We start from the raw sequence: 21,281 nt of genomic DNA on the forward strand, positions 1-21,281 counted from the left end.
CGGGTACTCAACTAGACTGTTGAGAGGGAAAAAAAAAAAAAAAGATGGCGGAACTTGGACCGCTGTTCCGGCTTGAAAATGTCATCACGCAGTACGGATTTGTCGTTGTTTTTTGACCAGTAAGTCTTCAAATTAAACTCTTAAAAGATGCTTTTTTTAATTTTAATCTTGTGGGTAAGTATGCGTTTTAGTAAATATTGTTTAAAATGGTGCTTTCTTACGTGTATCGACTACACCTATGTTAAGAATAGTCATAACGTTGTGATCAATTTCTGAAGTATTATATTATAATTATACAATTTAGACACTTAAAATGTAAAACGCCTTTGTTTTGAGGTATATCCTGTTATTACTATTGGCGTAAGTGATTTATATAGCGATTAATTTATTTTAATTTAACACCTAATATAATTCTGTTTATTAGGGATCTGAGCCAACTCGTAAAACTGTTATATATATTTTTTTATTTTACCTAGACCAGTACCCTATTTTTTTTTTTTATTTTACTGCACTAACATGTTTATCATATTTACCCAGATGTAAATCATTTCGGCGGAGTGTTTTAAACTTTTGTATTTTAACAACGTGCTAATTTAGCTAGCGTTAATAATTTTATGTTCCAAAAAAAAAAGTTTCACTAACGCGCTCCTGTTCTGCCATTAATACAATTTAGATTATATTGACGGTCTTTTCATAAATAAAGCTGCACAACAGATTAGCAAAACACATTATTAGCATAACATTATAACATAAGGACCGGCGGCTAGCGGCGCATGCGTACTGCGCTTCTTTCGTCGGTTGCTATAACAACACATTGATCTCCCTGCTTCACAGAATTTCTGTCAGAAAAGCCTCCCTTTGCTTTTGCTATATGTTTGCTAAAGATTTATATATTTATTAAGGAATTAGAGGAAGAAAAATAAATAACTTCGCGATACAATGTTGTAGTATTGCGATATTTTAATTTTGGAAATGAAATTACCCCGCTGTTAGCATGTAGCAAATTAAAAAGACTGATCGTAATGTTTCATAAATAAAGGCTTAAGAAATGTGTGGCCGCTGAGGCAGGGGTGAAAAATGTTCCAATAAATACCACAATACTCGATACACACCTTTTTTATTTATTCCTTAATTAATTAAACACTTCCTTCGTGCCATCCTTCTGCATATCCTTCCTTTTCTCTGTCAGTATTTTCTAAGGAATAGTCTATGTCCTTCCTTCTTTCTTCTGTACTTCCATAAACTCGTTATCCTGGTCCAGATTGTGGTGAATCCGAAACCTCTGAATCCCGGGGAGCAGCTTGAATCGGTTACCAGTTTTGCCTTCCATCGTACATGACACACACCTCACACACACGTTCACACCTTGAAGGTGGTTTAGAATCACCGGTTTACCTCCAAGGATGTTTTTGGGTGGTTGGAGAAAACCGGGGAACCCAGAGGAAACCCAGACAGACACGGAGAATGTACGAAAGTCCACACAGATAGTAAATGGCACTCTTGTGCTCCTGCAGTACCACCTGGACAGAATTAATTAAAATATTAACTCGCTCCCTTTCTTTCACTGGGGAGGAAGGTATCTAGAACGGGAGCATCCGTGTTTCTGGGATTAAATCTGTCCTCTTTGGATTCGTTATTAGTGCAGTCGTGTAATTATTTAACTCTCTGTGTGAGAGTTTTGTTTGAGGGAGGAATACATTAAAAAGTAATAATAAAATCCATGATAACAGGCAAGTGTTGTGATGAGTAAGTTTGATTTTGGTGACCTCTTGGTGCTCATCCCTTACAGATGTGTAACCCTCATCCACTCGCACTTTCATGCTTCAGTTTCTCTCTTTCTTAGACTGCAGTAGTGTGTGTGTGGTGGTCTGGGAAAACCCTTCACATGGTAAAAATTGCATTTAAAGATTCCGCTGAGAGAAAGACGCCCCACGTTACCTCAACACTTATAACCTGGTCTACTGACGGGATAATAACGTTCACAACAATTATAAGATGATTATTAGGGTGCATCAGTTGCCCTCACTTTCATAAAATCTGATGCATTTTTGTTTGGGTGTTCCTTTTCACCAATAAAGACATCCTGTAAAATTTTTTGACCATATTCAAAAGTCTAATGGTGGCACCATGAGGTTCATTTTTTGCCAAAAAACACTTATTTTATGTTTTCGCGTAAGGTTTGAATCACAATGTTGGACTCCATTTATTGATTTCTTGTGACCCAGAGATCATGTTAAGAACCTTTGCAAGGGATTGAGAAGCATTAATGTGATTCATAATACATTTGTATTGTTTAAAAGTAGTTGAACAATGATTCAATGAACAGCTAAAATTCAGACTGTGCTTGATAATATATTTAGAATATGTACTAAAAATGTGTATCTAAGATATTTGGTATACTCTATAAGGTCCCATAATGTTTCATGAAAAGTGATCGAAATTTTGTCATAAAATAGCAGCTTTTTCCATAACTTTGAGCTCCTGGTGCCACCATTAAACTTTTGAATTTTGTCAAAATATTTCACCCAGTGTGTTTTCTTACCAAAAGGAACATAAAAACAAAAATGCATCATGATCGGAGGAACTTTTCATTTTTAGGGGGCAACTGATGCACCCTAATGATTATCTCATTCATCTTGTTATCTCTAGCCGCTTTATCCTGTTCTACAGGGTCGCAGGCAAGCTGGAGCCTATCCCAGCTGACTACGGGCGAAAGGCGGGGTTCACCCTGGACAAGTCGCCAGGTCATCACAGGGCTGACACATAGACACAGACAACCATTCACACTCACATTCACACCTATGCTCAATTTAGAGTCACCAGTTAACCTAACCTGCATGTCTTTGGACTGTGGGGGAAACCGGAGCACCCAGAGGAAACCCACGCGGACACGGGGAGAACATGCAAACTCCACACAGAAAGGCCCTCGCCGGCCCCGGGGCTCGAACCCAGGACCTTCTTGCTGTGAGGCGACAGCGCTAACCACTACACCACCGTGCCGCCCCCCTAATGATTATGACAAACAATTTCTCATTCTCGGTTTAATTATCATCATCACCACCACCTGAGGTCAGACTCACTTCACTCCTCTGATCTGTGTTTGCTCTGACTGAGTCAGATTATGTTTTGCAGGTTGAGGCACTCAAAGGGATATGGTTGTGGACATGCTGACTTTTCCCCAAGAGCAAATCCCTCGGCGTGTCGCTTCGATGGAGGAAGACAGCCGGAATTCCTCTGCTGCCCTTTGTGCCAAACACCACAGCGACCATCATCCTCAAGCTGTCCCTCACGCTTCTGTTTTTCACCGGTACGCACTTCAAAACTTGAGACATCAAACAGAAATCATTCATCTCTTGAGAGGTTTTTCAGGAGGTGGTCAGGTTTCGATTGGGATTTTAATTTGTGATGCTATGAAATTAAGTGAAATCTTATTTTATCTGAAAGTTTTAATGACATCGTGGAAGTGATGGAATTTCTAATGTTCTGTGAACGTAGTCTATTATGCTGGGATCAGACGACATAAATTCAGTCTGGTTTTCCAGCCTTAGGCCCGAATATAAACTTCAGGAAAGAAGTCGGACAAAAAGTGTAGCATGTCAGAACGGTGTGTTCCATGACGTTCTTTCTGTCGCTATGATTGACAGTTTCTTGACCCACCCCTCCGGTAACGCGCAAGGACGTGAGCAATGATTGGTCTGGGTCAAACTTGTAGTGTTTCCACTCTTCTGACCAAAACACAAGTCTGACGTCATGAAAGACAAAAATATCATGTAATCTGATCCCAGCATGAGCTGAGACATGTTTGGTGTCTGAAATTTGTTTTTTTGCTAAGGAATATTTGCACTGGTCACTAATTTAGCATCTTGAAAGCCCTGAAATACATCCTTTCTCTAAATATTAACTTTTGTACACACAAAAAAATTCATATAGAATTAAATTGGCAAGTGTGAATTGGATTCATGTCTGAATGATTTTTAATGTCCAGTCAGTACTTTTTAGATATTAGGCCACGCCTCCTGGTGTGAAAGTTTAAGTGGTTTTGGCTTTGAGATGGTCCTGTCAGTGCTCAGTGGCTTTTTATGATTTTGTTCATGTTGATAGATAAGTGTCAGAAATTGCATCAGGAGCTCTGTTTGAGGCACTGAATCCCTGGGTGTACTTTAAGTTTTCACAGTGACGAGCTACTAGCAGTTATGTGTAAATACTGAATCAGTATGCCATTCAGTATAATGTTCCTATATATAGGAGTGTAATTGTGCTGTATTGTATTGGTTTCTTCTGATATTCAGATATAAATGTACGGGTGTAAATACTAATACATCAATGTTACTGAATTTCCATTTGCAAATTGCTGAAAGTGCTGCTGAGTTAGACCATCACAGGATCCTTCTCCTGAATGTAGAGAGGCATCATCACTCTGGCAGGTTTTGTTTGGATCTTTTCGTTAACCAGTGATTGTGCTCTGTTCTTCAGCTCCGATGATCCCGCAAGTTCATCAAGAAGCAGAAGTTCAAAGATGGTCAGGATGAACCCCAGTGACTGTGCCAGATCCACAGAGCAGCAGCGAATGAACTCGTCTGAAAGAGACGGCAGGGTAGCGTTTCAGTGGATTGCTGTATTCTGTGGCGGGTTCTTCTACTTCTCCACCCTCCTCTTCTTCACCACCCTCTTCTCCCTCTCCTCCTCCTTCACCACCCTCTTCTCCCTCTCCTCCTTCACCACCCTCGTCTTCTAAAGTGTTTTTCCTCTCATCTGTGGTATCTGGACCTCTGGATATTTGCCTACAAGAAACTAGTTTTCGATGTGGTATTTTAAGCAGCTGATTGCTTTGAAACAATGTGAACTTGAGTGATTTTACTCACTTGCAGGAAGTGAATCAAGCATGAAGTGTTTTTTGTTTTTTTTTTCTTTTTGGTAATTGGGCAGAAGTGCCATGTGTGGAATTTCTGGGACCAAGAAACAAAATGAGAAATTAAAATGGTGTAAACTAGTGATTTTAGATAAAGTATTTATTTTGCTCTTCATGATTTCCACTGGGCGGCATGGTGATGTAGTGGTTAGCGCTGTCACCTCACAGCAAGAAGGTCCGGGTTCGAGCCCCGTGGCCGGCGAGGGCCTTTCTGTGCGGAGTTTGCATGTTCTCCCCGTGTCCGCGTGGGTTTCCTCCGGGTGCTCCGGTTTCCCCCACAGTCCAAAGACATGCAGGTTAGGTTAACTGGTGACTCTAAATTGACCGTAGGTGTGAATGTGAGTGTGAATGGTTGTCTGTGTCTATGTGTCAGCCCTGTGATGACCTGGCGACTTGTCCAGGGTGTACCCCGCCTTTCACCCGTAGTCAGCTGGGATAGGCTCCAGCTTGCCTGCAACCCTGTAGGACAGGATAAAGCGGCTAGAGATAATGAGATTATTTCCACTCATGCTTGGTAGAGTGGTGTCTCCCCCCCCACCCCAAATTGGTCCTGTTGTATTTCTGACCAGCAGGGATGAGAATTTTCCGCCGATTGGCGGATTTCCGACTTTTTCAAACCAAAATCATCGTTTTTGAGATCGATGTAAATCCGTTGAGAAATTTTTTTTTTGGGGGGGGTGGTACGATTAACAATCTGTGGTCACCTTATAACGCAGACATCCCAAGTCTCCCGGAAGTTCCGGGAGTCTCCTGCATATTGATAGAAGCGAGCAAGAGCGTGCGCGCGCAACATTAAGGTCTGCATCACGCATCTTACAATGTGCGTGCGCGAGGGGGTGCGTGAGGGAGACTGTGTGCAGTGTTGCCGGAGACTGTGTGCAGTGTTGCCAGATACTGCTGACGTTTTCCAGCCCAAAATATGTTCAAAACCCGCCAAAATGCACTTAAAAGCACCCAATCTGGCAACACTGCCTGTGTGCCTGTTCATGTAGCGCATGCCAGACAAAGAGCATCTTGATTGGGTTACTCAGCAAAATAAGCCAATCAGCTTTCAGTGTGGGCGGGCTTTTATCTCTCTTCTTGAGGACCGGAGTTTGAGTCAGTGCAGCCTACAGGATCGGCATGGCAGAGAGAGAGCTCACGCCCCAAAAATATATCAATTACACGTCATATATGTGTGTATCTTTTATAAATGGGGTTAGCTTATCTAATGTAGCATGTTGGGGAGAATCATAGTATCATATCTATATTTCTGATGAAATTTTAAGTATGATAGCATGTATAACTCTCCTACTTATTGCTCATTTCATAGGGGGGGAATTGCTGGCATGTGCCGCGCGGGAGCGTCTGCCCAAACTTTTTAGGCCGAGATGAACTTATAGTTTTCGATTTAAAAAAATTTCCAATATGTAATGCCCATTGTACATACCTGTTCTTTCATTCAAAATCACCATCTCGATCTTCAGATTGACCATATGGTATCTGTATTACATTCCACAACATCCTGTCCAGATAAATCCTAGTTAGTCCACACAACAGTTGAAAGGGAAGTGATGAGTGATGTTGAATGTTGCCTGCTTAATATGCAAGACCTCCTGCTACCATGATAACGTCAGAAGAAAGCTTAAGAGAATATATGATGGAACTTTTTTCTGGTTTGCACTTCATTTTAAAGGATTGGAGTATTCAAAGATGAATCACAAAAATGCAGAAATATAATACTGTAGAGCTCGTTTATATTAAAAGGTGCATTGATTTTTTGAAATCATCAAATGTGAATTGATTAAAAACAAGTCTCTTGTACCGTATTAATCATTTTCACCTGGGAGTCCACCAAGAAGGGGAATTTATTTCCAAATAAATTGCAAATTTTTGCTGATAAAATTAATGGTTTTGGGGTTAAATAGCCAAAAATAATTAGACCCATGCCCCGCCCCACCCCGTTTTTTTCAGACTTTTAAAATATTTTTCATTCTCATCCCTGGACCAGTGAAAGCTTTTCCAGAGTGTTTTCATGGATTATTATATAAACCAATCTGCTGATCTGTCAGTGCTGGAAAACTGAGTATTGTGTGATCTTACACACACACACACACACTCAGTTTATTTGAGCTGTGATGTGTAATCATCTGTGTAATGAGTTTTAATTAAGTGAGATTAAACCACTTTAATGGTCTACTGAGCAACGTTCACACAAACACGCACACATCCCTGCATGATCCCAGTGAGTTTAACAATTCTTTTATTGTAAATAACGATACGATCGCAAAGTTTAAAAAAAACCCTTAATTTCTGACAGAACAAGATGGTACATTCGATTTGAAAGTAAATAAGCAAAACAGCTTCACATTCTTGAAGAAATGACAGAACTAAATAAATAAGTCTTTAGTGTTAATGATGGGTTTTTTTTCTTTCCCTCTTTCAGGAAAGCCATGAAGACGGAGACGAGTCTCAACACAGACAGCACGAGTGAGTGCAGTTCTTTCTGCTCTTATAAACCATGACTTCAACAACGTATTCAGAACAAACAGACGGATAAGTGATAGTAAAGAGTAACAGGGAGGTGGAGCTGAGTGCGTACAGACCCGTATCAGCGAGTGACATCGTTAAAGATGAGTGCGTAGTGTCAAAGATATTCACAGGTGTTGTTTCATGATGTATCTTAAATCGTGACTTAACAAAACAATAATCCGTCACAGATTATTAGAAAGTTTACTACATGTATATTGTATTAAGCCCTTAGCGCTCCAGGAGCATAGGCCACCAACAAGACCTTCTAGTTTGTGCAGTTTTCTCTAATGTTGCCCATGACTAGCCCCGGCTCCCATTTTGCCTTCATCGTCTCGCCTTCAGGTGTTTTTGAGAATGTATTTTTCCTTGTGGGTTCTATTTTAAAGCTTGCCTACTGATGTTATTTGGCGGCTTCCTGAGTGTGTCCCCTATCCAGCTCCATTTCTTCTGTATTTGCGTCTCTACTGGTTGGGTATTTTCCATAGTTTATGACCGACATTAGTGTGGTTTTTTTTTTCCCTTCTTTTTCAAGGCCACACCAATTTAATTAGTTGGTTCTCTGATTTTTTTTTTTTTTCAGGAAAAATATGAAGCAAGCGGGCAAAATAAAAATAAAAAAATGCTCTGATGGTAAAATTAGCGGTGGAAATAGACCAAACAATACAGGCAAACCAGTAAACAGATAGGCTAAATAAATGATTGAATTACAGTCAATTGAACATCTACAATGCACAGAAAAAAAGATTTGGCCAGGAGTAAGCTACTTCACAAGTCTTTAACGAAAGTAAATGGGGCGATTTGATTGGTTTTCGACGTCACGTGACCTTTTCTGTTGGCGGGAGTTTGATTTTGATTTTTTTTTTTCATTTTGCATTTTCTTCAAGCGGCGATTCCGAGAACCAACTAATTGAATTGGTGTGGCCCAAAGGTGCATATTTTAGTTTCGTTTATTTACTTTTACATCACAAGGCAATAACTTAAATTGTATGGTTCATGAATACTTTGCTAATTTGGGGACTCTGGCTGAGATGGAGGTCTGTTCAGTATCACCCGTAATAGGAGTGGAAACTTTTTTTTTTTTCCCCTTTTCCAATACCAGTAATCGAACATCAGCCGATCCTGATATCCATCCGATATTGTGTTCTTTAAAAATCCCTTAGCTTTAAAGTGAAACTCTGTTGCACAAAAATCACTTGCATCGTAAATATAATAAAATCAATCTTAACAAAAAGAAAAACATACAATGCATTAACATTATAACTAATAATAATAATAAAAATATCACCAGTTAAATCCAATCTAATTCCAATCTTGCTCATTATTCCTGTTTCTAAAATCTTAAACCTGACTAAGGAGTAAAATGTCATCTGTGCTGAGTGAGCAGAATGGAAGCACCCATGTCTCGGTGCTCAGTGCTCGCAGATATGAATTTCTCTTACATGCGATGGTTGGTTTTTCTTTTAATTTTTAAAATTTAATTGCCTAGCTTGCTGATGCTGGTTTTCACGCTCCAGTCACCCGCCTTTACACTTTCTGTTAAACGTCCTGTTTTTTTTTTGATCGCCAAAGATGATGATTTCATTTCAAAGCATTTCACAAAGTCTCAATGCTCTAACAATAAAAAATAATGATATGAACAAATAATAAATTATAATAACTAGACAGAGACTGTGACTAAAGTCACAGTAATTTATGCTAGCTGTTACAAACCGGGACGTCTGGTCACCGTACCTTATAGATCTGGAACAGTAAAAGATAGAGAATGACGCTTAGTAAAGAAAAGTCGCGCCCTGCCGCCTTGAACAAAATTTTAAAAAAAGAAAAAAAATCATGAAAATTTAAGAGCTATTAGTGATTTGAAAAAAAAAAAAAATTTCATAGATCATTCTGGATCAGTGATCCAGATCAGCACCAAAAGTCACAGCAATGTAATTCAGCCCAGAGGTATTCATGTGAAGACTGGTTGAAAACTGAGGGAGAAATAGCGTCCTAAAAAATATTAGGAGGAGACAATAATAATAATAATAATAATAATAGTAAAGTAGAAAGATCCTGAGTGAGAGGAACAATTTGTGCTACTGCTGCTAGCACAAATTAATATCACATGTATTAGTGTTTTACATGTATTAAAATTATGAAAACGAATTAACCAAAACGAAGATTAATATTCAAATTGTAAGAATGTTGTTTGGTGGTGTTATTACAGTATAATAAGTGTATGCATTTCGGATTGCTGATTGATGTGATCATGTTATTTTTGTGTTGTTTCAGAGATAAAACCACAAGGTCCTGTAAACGCAAGTTGGAGTTAGCATCACTATCTTTAGGCTCGCATGACGTGACTAAAGCCCAGGATTCTGGGAAAAAAGATCCCGAAAACCCTCCACCAGCAAAGAGATGGGTGATCGGCCCTCTTTTCCAGTCCTTCAAGTCTAAGATGGCGAGCTTCACGGAGATAGTCATGAGTCCCGTGCGGCTTTTCAAACCCGCCGAGTTTCCAGCTGGGTCCAACAACAACGCTCCGTCCACGGGTCAGGAGAACAAGGGGGATGTAGGAACGGACAGCAGATATGACACGTTTTCAAAAAAATACAAGATTTCTCCTGTGATAAAATTGCCAGTCGTCCAAAGACTGAATTTTGACACTAGTTCGAGTAACGTGAGCGATTCAGAGCAGAATAAAGTGATGGATTCGCAGAACGGATCAGAACATCAACGAGACTTGATCCCAGAGGATGACAGGTGTTTTGATTCGTTACGTTCTGCAAGCACCAGATCATCAACCAATGAAATTCCAGAAGGGGTCAGGGGTTCAGATGTTCAGCAGTGCAGCAGGGAAGAAAAACAAAACTGTGAATCCTTGAATCCACGTCCACTCGTGGACCATACGGACTCTGTCAGGACGAGCCATAAAAAAGGTTCGGAGTCTCCAGTGAAGGAATTAATCGTGTTGTGTGAGCGGCATTCTTTGGATGAGTTGGTAAAGTACACAAAACGGGCAAATAAGACTAAAAGTCAAGCTCAGCCTTTGCCTAAAAATTTGAGGCTTCCGACTCCTGCCGTGGGAAAGAGGATGGAAACGAGACGACTAGAGAGAAAGGAAGTGGTGGAAAAAGAAGGCACAATTGGAGTGGACCAAATGGAAGACTCTCCAACGCTTACGCAGAACATGACTTTGGAGAACCTGAAGTTGGTTCAGACTGGTAAAAGGAGAAAGGTTCAAGTCTCGGATGAGTATCTTACCACATGCAATACTGGAGATTTTCAAATGCCAAGTTTAAACTCCTCAGGGAGAGAGAAAATTTGTCTGAAGCGAGCATCCAGAAGTAAAAATAAAAGGGGAAAAGATGGGAAATGTACATTAGTAGGCTTGGACGTCATGAGTGCCACCAGTGATGCCACCAAAAGTGCCTCGGTTGACCACCTCAGCACAAATATGACGCATGATTCTCCACCAGCAGAAGGTCTTCCATCGTCAGGATCCATAATGTGTGCTAGAATGACAAGACAGCGCAAGAACAATAAAGTGTGCAAAGAAGAGAGGAAACCTGATGTTGCAGAAAGCTGCTGTGACGATCTAGCACAGCGTTTCAGGTCAAGCAATAGAACTTCGGTACGAAGGAGCAATATCCGACAAGCAAAGCACAAATCTGAGACGTCCACTAAAAACCCCGCAGCTAAAACCCCACAAGTTAGCAAAAAGAGCTCGGTTGTGAAAAGAGTTAAAAGAGCCGTGGATGCGTTTGAGGATCAGGGGATGTCCATGTCTCTGACGCTGAAGGTCGGATCAGGAGTGGCCGGAGAAAAGGAAGCGAACTCAATCATGACCTGCGGAATAATGGGAAAGGACGCGATGCTAGCGGAAGCTTCTTGTCCACCTGGAGGGACACCTGAGGACTGTTTGTGTGTTAAAGATGAGAGAGTAACCGCTGTGGATGGTGGACACCTTGAGAAAAAGGACAAACCGAGGACATGGTGTGTGTATATCGAGGGAATAGAAACGCAAGAAGAGGTAGAACAGGAAGACGACTCAAAACCAGGGTGCGGCTCAAATCAGCTCAAGCGCAGCCTCTCCTGCCCCGATATCGCCTCGCTGCAGCACGGTAACGACGCTCTCATCAATGATGAAACTCTTTGTCATCCTTCTCCACTGAAAGAGTCGGCTCATTTAAATGTAAACGTCCCCTCTCCGTTCAAGCGTACTCGCAGACACACGGTGTGCAGTGTAGAAATCGAGCGCGAGATCGCCCCCTTGTGCCTCCGCAAGGAAGTTTATCCAAAATGGAGCACCGTTTTCAGTCATTCATACCCACAGTTTCCGTCTCAGTCCTTGGCATCCATCATCTCCTGTTTTTTATCGAGCCCCCTGGCATTCCTGTCCAAGAAATCGAGTCGAGGACATGGACACGGCGATGACAGCAGATATGGAGCCAGCAGCAGTAGCGACCTCGCTGTCGTGTCGTCGTCGTCATCGGCTTCACCACCTTCGCTAAATTCTCCCACTTTCTCCAGCATGATGAGCAGATCTGCTTTCTTTGCCGATGCTCCTCGCACACCTGAGCAATCCTCCGTATCCTCACACTGCAGGTAATCCAACACGATGTATATCAAGGGAAGAAAAAACGAAGCAGGGTTTTTATTTATTTTTTAAAGATAAATTGTCGCACACGGTGTTGTCCACACACCAAATCCAATTTTCATACAATAGACCGAATTTTCAGTGTATTTATTTATTTATTTTGCTGAGGATCTTCTTTTCGATTGATTTTTTTTTTTTTTCATACAAGGACAGTTGAATAAATTCGAAAGCTAACAGAACACTGTTTGATTTTCTCTTTCTTAGGGTGTTTGATGCTGTGACGATGGAGGCTGATGAAGGTGTGGTGCAGCAGGAAAGTGAAGAAAATGAGCGATCCTCAGCCGTATCGGAGGAGAAGGCTTTATCTGACTCTGAGATTAAGGTGCCAAGTTTCTGTCTTGCAGTCATTCCAGTTACACAGCCATGTATTTTGTTAAAAGAACAGTTCAGCTACATATTAAACGCGCTCCTCATCCCTTTAAGCTGGTGGTTTACGAGCAATGCATTCAGAATCAGGAAGTCGGAATTTAGAATTGCCAAAGTGGGAAATAAACATGGACAAACCGGAATGTTTGTCTCCTATCAGCAACAAACTAGCAAGCTAACTGTGATGAATGATGTATATTTACCTTCTCAGTACAGTGTACTGTACAGTCAGTGTTAGAGATTTAACAAGCAGCTATTACAAACATAATAAAGCTTCCATCTGTGGAGGGTGAAGGCTAGCGTGCTTCCTCTGAAGCCAGATAACTGCGTCTTTTTGAGTTGTTACTCGTGCTGTTTCACAGGGGGGCGTAACACACAGAAAAAAAGGGCTGTCTACCTTCTTCTGCATACTCGAGCTCTCTGCCCTCTTCTGCATACTCTGAGCTCTTCCGCATACTTGAAGCTCGATTGGTTAGTGTCACTGTGATTTGAACTCGCAATCCCCGGCCAATACGGCAAACAGTTTACTGTTGCACTACTATGGCGCGCTAATGCTAATCTTAATAAATCATAGATTTGAGTTTGAAAGTGGTTTTTTTTTCTTAAATACATCATTTGGTGTCTTTTTTTTCTCCAGATCGACAGCAAGCAAGCAGAACGGGGGAAAGTGTCCTCCATCCGCATCCGCAAAACTCTCCCCAAACCACAGTACAATCTGACTCCAATGGGTCTTCCCAAAGCCGTCAGGTCAGTTACTGCCTGCTGTATCCATGTCAGGCCTTGTGTGTGTGTGTGTGTGTGTGTGTGTGTGTGTGTGCGCACGCGCACATGTTTTACAGATGTTGTGTATTTCCAGGATCAAGAAGAAAGTTTTTAGTGTGGAGGAAATCTACACAAACAAGAACTTTAGCAAACCTCCTGAAGGGTGAGTCCTGGATTTAGATTTTCGCTGTAAAATGCCAGTCTTTATGCCCAGGCAGGAGAGCAGACATTACAGATGAAATATTATGTTCATATTGGGACAAACTCTGCTTGCTGTGCTATGATTGGCTGGAAGTGTTTACATCACATGACTTTACTTTTGCAAAACATTACTAAAATATTCTATTTCGTGTGCTCTCTTTTGTCACTCTGTTAGTACAGTAAACTTATCTTGGCCTAAAGACAGGTATTTTAGTGGACAGTTTGTCCTCCACACACAATATGATAAGATTTTAACTTTTAGGTTTCGGCGAGACAACTTTTAAGGCTTAAATTCTCAGTTAGTGATAAATCTGCCCTAGTCGTGTTTTGAGGTTGGTTGTTCCTTTTCTGTCTACCACCTGAGTCTGCAGTTCAATTAAAAAAAAAAAAAAACTCATAATGGGGCAGATTGGAGAATTAAAACCCTCTGCTGCTGTCTTCCAGCTAAAGCAAGGGTGTCTGATCTTACATGTAAAGCAGGGGTGTCCAAACTGATCCATAAAGGGCCGTGTGGCTGCAGGTTTTCATTCCAGCCATGCAGCAGCACACCTGACTTGGCTCATTCAATCAACTGAACTGTCTTCACACAGTCAAATACTTGCAGCCACACCCACCCTTGATTAAAGGGTGGGTGTGTCAGTTGATTGAATGAGCCAAATCAGGGTGCTGCTGCATGGCTGGAATGAAAACCTGCAGCCACACGGCCCTTTATGGATCAGTTTGGACATCCCTGATGTAAAGAGTCAGTGGAAGCTGCAGGTTTTCATTCTAACCATTTGGAAGCCACACCTGAGCACACCTGTTTAACCTGTTGAATTTGACCTTTAGTTGACCAGCAGGTCTGACTCCTGATTGGTTGGAAAACCTGCAGCATTTATATATTATATAAAATACAGTGCTGTGCAAAAGTCTTAGACCCTGTTTACACGTAGCCGGGTATCTATAAAAACGGATATTTATTTATGCGGTTGCACCCATCATTTACACGTAAACGGAGGTTTCAGTCACTGAAAACGGCTGCTTTCGAAAACTCCAGCCAAAGTGGAGATTTGTGAATACTCCGTTTTCATGCCTGCGTGTAAACAGTGGAAAACGGAGTTTACTCCGTGTTATGGGGAAAACGGAGTTTTAGCATTGTGATCTGACAGTCCCGCCTCCTTGGCTTTCAGATCTCTGGTTGGCTTTCTATTTGTTTGACATGTTTTTGACAGCCTTCCCTGGCTGTTTTTGAGCATTGTGTAAACGGAATTATTTTCTAGTACGGGGAGGAGAAGATACCCGTTTTCATAAATACCCGGCTACGTGTAAACGAAGTATTAGGCACATGTAAAAAAAAAAAAAATGCCGTCGACCAAAAATGGCTTAAAAATAATGAAATTAAATGTTTCAACATTTAAAAAAAAATTACTATAAACAGTAAGCCATAATCATCTCATTCTCATCTCATTATCTCTAGCCACTTTATCCTTCTACAGGGTCGCAGGCAAGCTGGAGCCTATCCCAGCTGACTACGGGCGAAAGGCGGGGTACACCCTGGACAAGTCGCCAGGTCATCACAGGGCTGACACATAGACACAGACAACCATTCACACTCACATTCACACCTACGCTCAATTTAGAGTCACCAGTTAACCTAACCTGCATGTCTTTGGACTGTGGGGGAAACCGGAGCACCCGGAGGAAACCCACGCGGACACGGGGAGAACATGCAAACTCCACACAGAAAGGCCCTCACCGGCCCCGGGGCTCGAACCCAGGACCTTCTTGCTGTGAGGCGACAGCGCTAACCACTACACCACCGTGCCGCCCCCTGACCATAATCAAACAAAGTCAATATTTGGTGTAAGACAACAGTTTGCTTAAAAAAACAAACAAAAAAAACCCAGTGGTCTCAGGTCCAGTGAGTGCAGTTTTATAAGGAAGTGAGCTGTAGGTTTTACTGAGCATCTTACAGAACCAGCCACAGTTCTTCTGGACACTTTGACTGTCACACTCACATCTTCTTTTTGCACCAAAACCCAGCAGCCTTTATTGTGTGATGTCTCAAAAGTAGTCTTTCTTTACTGACCTGCAATTTTATTATTTATGTATTTATTTATTTATTTTTTACTGTGACATTTACCATTTTGCTGGAAAAGTCGTCGTCGTCTTCTTTTGGTTGCTCCCGATTAGGGGTCGCCACAGCGGATCTTTCGTCTCCATTGCTCCCTGTCTTCCGCATCCTTCTCTACCACACCTGCCACTTTCATGTCCTCTCTCACCACATTCATGTATCTCCTCTTTGGCCTTCCTCGTTTTCTTTTGCCTGGCAGCTCCATCCTCAACATTCTCCTTCCCACATGCTCTGCATCTCTTCTCAGGATGTGCTCAGACCATCTCCATCTTATCTCTCTTAGCTTAATTCCCAAGCTTTTTTTATTTTATTTTATGACTTGTACATTGACTCAAAACATTACAAAAACATTGGAGTTCCAAACGTTCATTTTTTTCCAGCACAAAATTAAATGTTACAGTAAAAAAAAGTTTCTCTGAGCAGCATATTCCATAAGAGAGCACTTTTCAGATTAAAAAAGAAAACATCATGAAGGCTGCTGGGTTTTGGTGTAAAATGAAGTGAGTGTGACAAAGTGTCCAGAAGAACTGTGGCTGGTTCTGTAAGATGCTCAGTAAAACCTACAGATCATTTCCGCATAAAACTGACCTCACTGGACCTGAGACGACAAGGTTTTTTTTTTTTTTTTTAAACCAAAGGGTCACACCAATTATTAACTCATCTCATTATCTCTAGCCGCTTTATCCTTCTACAGGGTCGCAGGCAAGCTGGAGCCTATCCCAGCTGACTACGGGCGAAAGGCGGGGTACACCCTGGACAAGTCGCCAGGTCATCACAGGGCTGACACATAGACACAGACAACCATTCACACTCACATTCACACCTACGCTCAATTTAGAGTCACCAGTTAACCTAACCTGCATGTCTTTGGACTGTGGGGGAAACCGGAGCACCCGGAGGAAACCCACGCGGACACGGGGAGAACATGCAAACTCCGCACAGAAAGGCCCTCGCCGACCCCGGGGCTCGAACCCAGGACCTTCTTGCTGTGAGGCGACAGCGCTAACCACTACACCACCGTGCCGCCCCCAATTATTAACTTTTTTGTTATATTCATTTATTATGGCTTCCTGCTTGACACTGAATAATAGTCAGAAAGGACTTTTGTAAACTGATTTGTCTTGGTTTTACCCATAATGCACTACTGCACTGCATTAGTTTTAAGTCACACTCTGAGTACCACCATCAGAACAGATTGTATGCGTTTGGGACGCAGCACTGAGTTCATTCTCCTTTTCCTGTTTATTCCTCCAGACGCTTAGAGACCATATTTGAAGTCCCTCTTAGCCGGCGAGACGGTTCCCAGTCCCTGATTGGTCCGAAACGCGTGAAGCGCTTTGTTGAATTCCCTGAACTGGGCGTGGCCAGGAAGCCAAGAAGGCCTCTCGTTGGTGGAGCAGGATGGGGAGGAGCTCAGAGAAAAGCAGCGGGGAGTTCTGTGATGGGAAGGACCCGAAGAGGCAGGGAGGAAGAAGTGCCTCTTCATTTGCAGGACTTTGATTCACTCCTGTGTTCCAAACTGAACGAACTGGACGTGTGGATGGCCACGGAGCAGATGGTTTACTGAAACCTACAGTGTTTTTTGTTTGTTTGTTTGTTTGTTTTTGTATTTGTGTAGTTTTACCATGAGGTGAGGTTAGGTTCCATGGATGGGTGCGTTTTGTAAAGTTTTCCCGAGAGATTGAAGAGAGCTGAACTTCGGGATGGAATTTGAGATCCACTGTACCGATTTAACAAATCTGACCAACGTTGGCTTGAAATAATGTACCAATTTGATGCTGTCCCGATTCAGCGTTTTGGTTAAATTAATTTTATATATAGCAGATTGATTCTGTTAGATCTCTTCCTCCCGTAGACTCATTCAGCCCGTGTCATACTTTTTAATAGAAACTTGTGACCTTGTGCACAGCGAAGGAACACATGACTCACTCACCATTCATGCGGATAAAGTTGTAAGAACACTGTTGCTATGCAACAGGGTGAGGAAATATGTACTTCTGGAAGCATTACTGCCACAAGAGTGAGCTGTTTACACAACAAATACTGCTTCATTTCAGCTCGTGAGAAGGTTTTCTTCTAATGTGTAAAAAAAACAAATTTCACAATCAAATTATTTTTGGCGCCTTTTGAATGTGGTGGTGTTGGTGCAGATTTGTTTTGAGAGGATGTCTGTACTGTCAGCCAGCCACGTGTCCATCAGGTCGATGTCAGAGTGCAGCTAATATTCAGAAAACAGAAAATAAATACATTGATGCTGATGGTTAAGTCATGAGGATTCCTGAACAGTTCATTCAGTCTCTCAGGGTGTGTGTGGGGGGGGTTCCTCAATGTGAACTTTTTTTTTTGTGAAACAGGAAGATGGTAAACAGTATATCATTTTTCTAATAATCCATTGTTATCTTACTACCAGTCTGCAGCTCTGTTGTTGAGAAACATGACGTTCCTCTTCCTCTGATGCCATATGAAAATGAATCACACCGTCCATCTTTTTTCTTTTTTTTTAAATGTTAAATACAACCTATAACTTGTAGCTATAATATTACGGAAACAGGTGAAGGTGATTTGTTTTCTATGTAATATACCTATATATGTTCCTTGTTAGTTTTTTAAATGTTTATACTTATTAAATTGAACATTTGCTTGTAAACAGTTGGAAAGTATGTTATGTTATTTAATGTCCATGGTATAAAAATACAAAAATGACAACTATATGTACAACAGTAGCTCAAATAATACAGTGTTATAACAAACATAACACAAGCTTGTGCTTCTTGTTGGAAAGTGGGGGTGGGAACATGTGCACGGAGAACACGGGTCGGTCTCAAACTGCATACCGTGACAATACTTGAAGGTTCTGACTGCAAAGTTGAATTCTGGGTAAAATGTTCTATTTCTGTTGCTGTTGGAGTTTCGAGATGTTTCGCTGCTGCGTGCGCGCACACACCGTGTATCCTGTGTGTGAACATTTTGCCGAGATAAAAAGCGTCCCGCGTTTTATGACTCCGGAGATCGCTGAAGCAAGTGTGAGACGATATCGCATCACGTGACCACCGTGGGGCGTGTCTGAGCTACTTTTAACCAAAACAAGTCAGCGTGGGCAAACATGGCGGACTCGACTCTCCCTCCAGCAGATAAGAAAAGGAAAGCCTGCCTAGTGAGTGCAACTGCAAGATAGAGCAAGGTTAGATGGATGACTGTCTCATTTTTCTGGACAGCTAACTAAATCATTCTAGCTAGCGCTTAGCTATCTCAGCCTTAGAATGCATGGGCTCGAGTCCACGGTAGCGATATGGTATGGAGTTCTACACCTAATGTTTTGATCTTACAGAGAAAGAAACGAACACAAAAGCAGGAACAAAGAAAAGAGATTCGTCGTGTTTTGTTTCACGGATCTATTCGCGAACGTCAACCACAAATTACACAAATCCCTGTGACTCAAAACTGTCTGAGGCCGATGCAGAGTCACGATGTTTTCTTGGTGGCGTCGCCGTCTTGGTGTGACACAGTTCCACAGTTATACTAAATTAGTTAAAGCTCCTCCCTCGCGTTCGGCTGTTTCCGTACGGCTGCACTGTTTACCTCAAGAGGGAAGAAAATGATCCCAAAATGGAGGAAATCATCAAAATGATCACATCTCGTCCACATGATCTTGTTCATGTGCGACAGAGGAAAATGCCATGCACACACAAAAAATTCAGATGACTTTGCAGTCAGCACCTTTTAAAAGTATATACTGTGTTGTAAACTAGAACATACTGTACTTGTACATGACAATCAGATCCAGACTTTTTTCTTCCTCTTTAAGCCGTCTTGTGTATATTTCTCAGTGTGACTATATTTCCAGTGATATACGAGTATGCAGTTTGAGACGACCTTGAGTCAAACTTTATAGATGTAATTCATAACAGATTAACTAACACACACAAAAAAACCCTTTTTGTTCATTCATGGAACATTCCCCTAACCCTTGCTCTCATTCCTTCAGCGATTCTGAATAAACACACTTCCTATAATGCATACATCATTAAAAAAAAATAGTGTCTAACAATAACGATCAGAACTGGGTTAATGCTCACTGGTCTGTCAGGTGAGAAAAGTTAATGCATCCTTTAGAATTTCATCGGAATGAAAAAGCAAGTTCAGAAGATTCAAAGTTCATCGTAACGGTCCGGCGTTGGTTGGTTGTTTTTTTTTTTGTTTTGTTTTGTTTTTTTGGCCAAAATGAACAACTGCTCAAATGCTGCATTCTATATGTAACAACGTTTTCTTTTGACCTCCATGCCTCTGTGTGACGTCTTTCAATTTTGACGTCTTGCAGCTCTCTGTGCCTTTTGGTTTGGGGGTTTGGTGTTTTTCACATCTCCATGTCTTGTGAGGGTTTTATACTCTGAATTTCTGGGGCTCCATTTTTTCCTTGGTTTAGCATTTTGTTCCAGGTTTGTCTCTCTTCTACTGGAGATGCACGGTCTCCCGTGTCCACCAGAGGGCGCCGCACTGAGGTGCAAGGCCCTATTGTTTTCCTAAGGATTCTTATGTATTCTTTTTCTTCAAGACTTGTCCATTTTTGAGGTGGTTCCCATGGGTGAAAACTCATGAAATTTGGTACACTCATCAGTCCTGGCTATCACTACTCAGAGAGAGAGGTTTGCCCTCAGGTGTATCCGGGGGACTCCATAGCGCCCCTACACGTCCTTGAGACTTTTGCCTGGTATATAGTTTCACCTATCTGTGTCAAATTTGGTAGGTGTGTGGGGTACCCCAAGACGAACAAAACTGTAGTATACATTGTATTAGCCATACTGAACAGGAAGTGAGTTATTTTTAGTTTTGCGAGTTTTGACACGTGTTACATTTTGACATCCTCCTCCAAGGCAGTTTGTTGGATTCATGGCAGATTTGATATACTGGAGGTGCTCGGGCCCTTCATTGTCACTTTCAGTCCTTTTTTGAGTTGGTTCACCATTCTTGGGCGTCCAAGATTCCCCAGGTTGCATTTTTATTATCTTTCTGCCACTAGGTGGTAGAGGTGTTTTATGTTTTTGTGTTGTTCAGGCATCCAAACGCTGCGCTGTTTGAATTTCTCATTATACATACAATATCTCAAAAATATATTGGGAAAAGAATGCTTGAGGTGGAGTTTCCAGGTAGAAGGAAAAGACGAAGGCCGAAGATGAGATTTATGGATGTGGTGAAGGAGGGCATGAGGACGGTTGGTGTGACAGAAGGAGATACAGAGGACAGGAGGAGATGGAGAGACATGGTGACCCCTAACGAGAAGAGACGAAAGTTGAAGATCTCAGAAGTGAGAGGGTGAATGATCATTTGAACCAAATGATCCGTCCATGACACTGCATTTTTCACCTCAGATGTTGTCCTTTTTTTGACGCTTGTTTCAGTTTATAAATGTGAAAAGGAACGACAGCAGTACCAGCACCAGTGGCAGGATAGCAACAAAAAGCACCCACACCAAGATGGCTCCAACTCCCCATTTTAAAGCTTTTTTTGAATATTCTTTGGCTTTTTGTCTCGCTTCACTGCCGCGTCTCTTATTGGCCTCTTGAGTCTGGGGAGAATGAGAAAGAAGACATGAGATTAAGTGGAGGTGAGAATTATTTGTAATAATATAAATATGCATTTGAATTTGCACATGAGAACGTACTTGGCAATAAACTTGATTCTGATCTGCTAATAGGATAAAATAATTTGAAACTTGAAGTAGTAAAAATGTCAAGACTCTTATTTTTGGTGTATTGTCTTTTACAATAAGAAATCTATATAAT

General features: G+C 41.5%; 1 protein-coding gene and 1 long non-coding RNA gene across 2 annotated transcripts in view; one reads left to right on the forward strand and one right to left on the reverse strand.

The window, feature by feature from the left end:
- Window positions 1–18,212, forward strand: prr14 (proline rich 14). The gene is made up of 9 exons (XM_060902180.1): window positions 1–119; window positions 3,133–3,307; window positions 4,474–4,594; window positions 7,335–7,378; window positions 9,692–12,007; window positions 12,264–12,381; window positions 13,063–13,172; window positions 13,282–13,350; window positions 16,756–18,212. The coding sequence occupies exons 2-9, from the start codon at window positions 3,153–3,155 to the stop codon at window positions 17,066–17,068; spliced, it is 3,246 nt and encodes a 1,081-aa protein (XP_060758163.1). The 5' UTR covers window positions 1–119; window positions 3,133–3,152; the 3' UTR covers window positions 17,069–18,212.
- The window catches only part of LOC132868900 (uncharacterized), an 11,663-nt gene continuing 8,533 nt past the window's right edge, over window positions 18,152–21,281 (reverse strand). The window contains exon 3 of the long non-coding RNA XR_009650894.1: window positions 18,152–21,064. This is a non-coding gene — a long non-coding RNA (uncharacterized LOC132868900). The remainder of the gene's footprint in view (window positions 21,065–21,281) is intronic.

This window comes from Neoarius graeffei, chromosome 20, assembly GCF_027579695.1.
Source record: "Neoarius graeffei isolate fNeoGra1 chromosome 20, fNeoGra1.pri, whole genome shotgun sequence".
Taxonomy (NCBI): domain Eukaryota; kingdom Metazoa; phylum Chordata; class Actinopteri; order Siluriformes; family Ariidae; genus Neoarius; species Neoarius graeffei.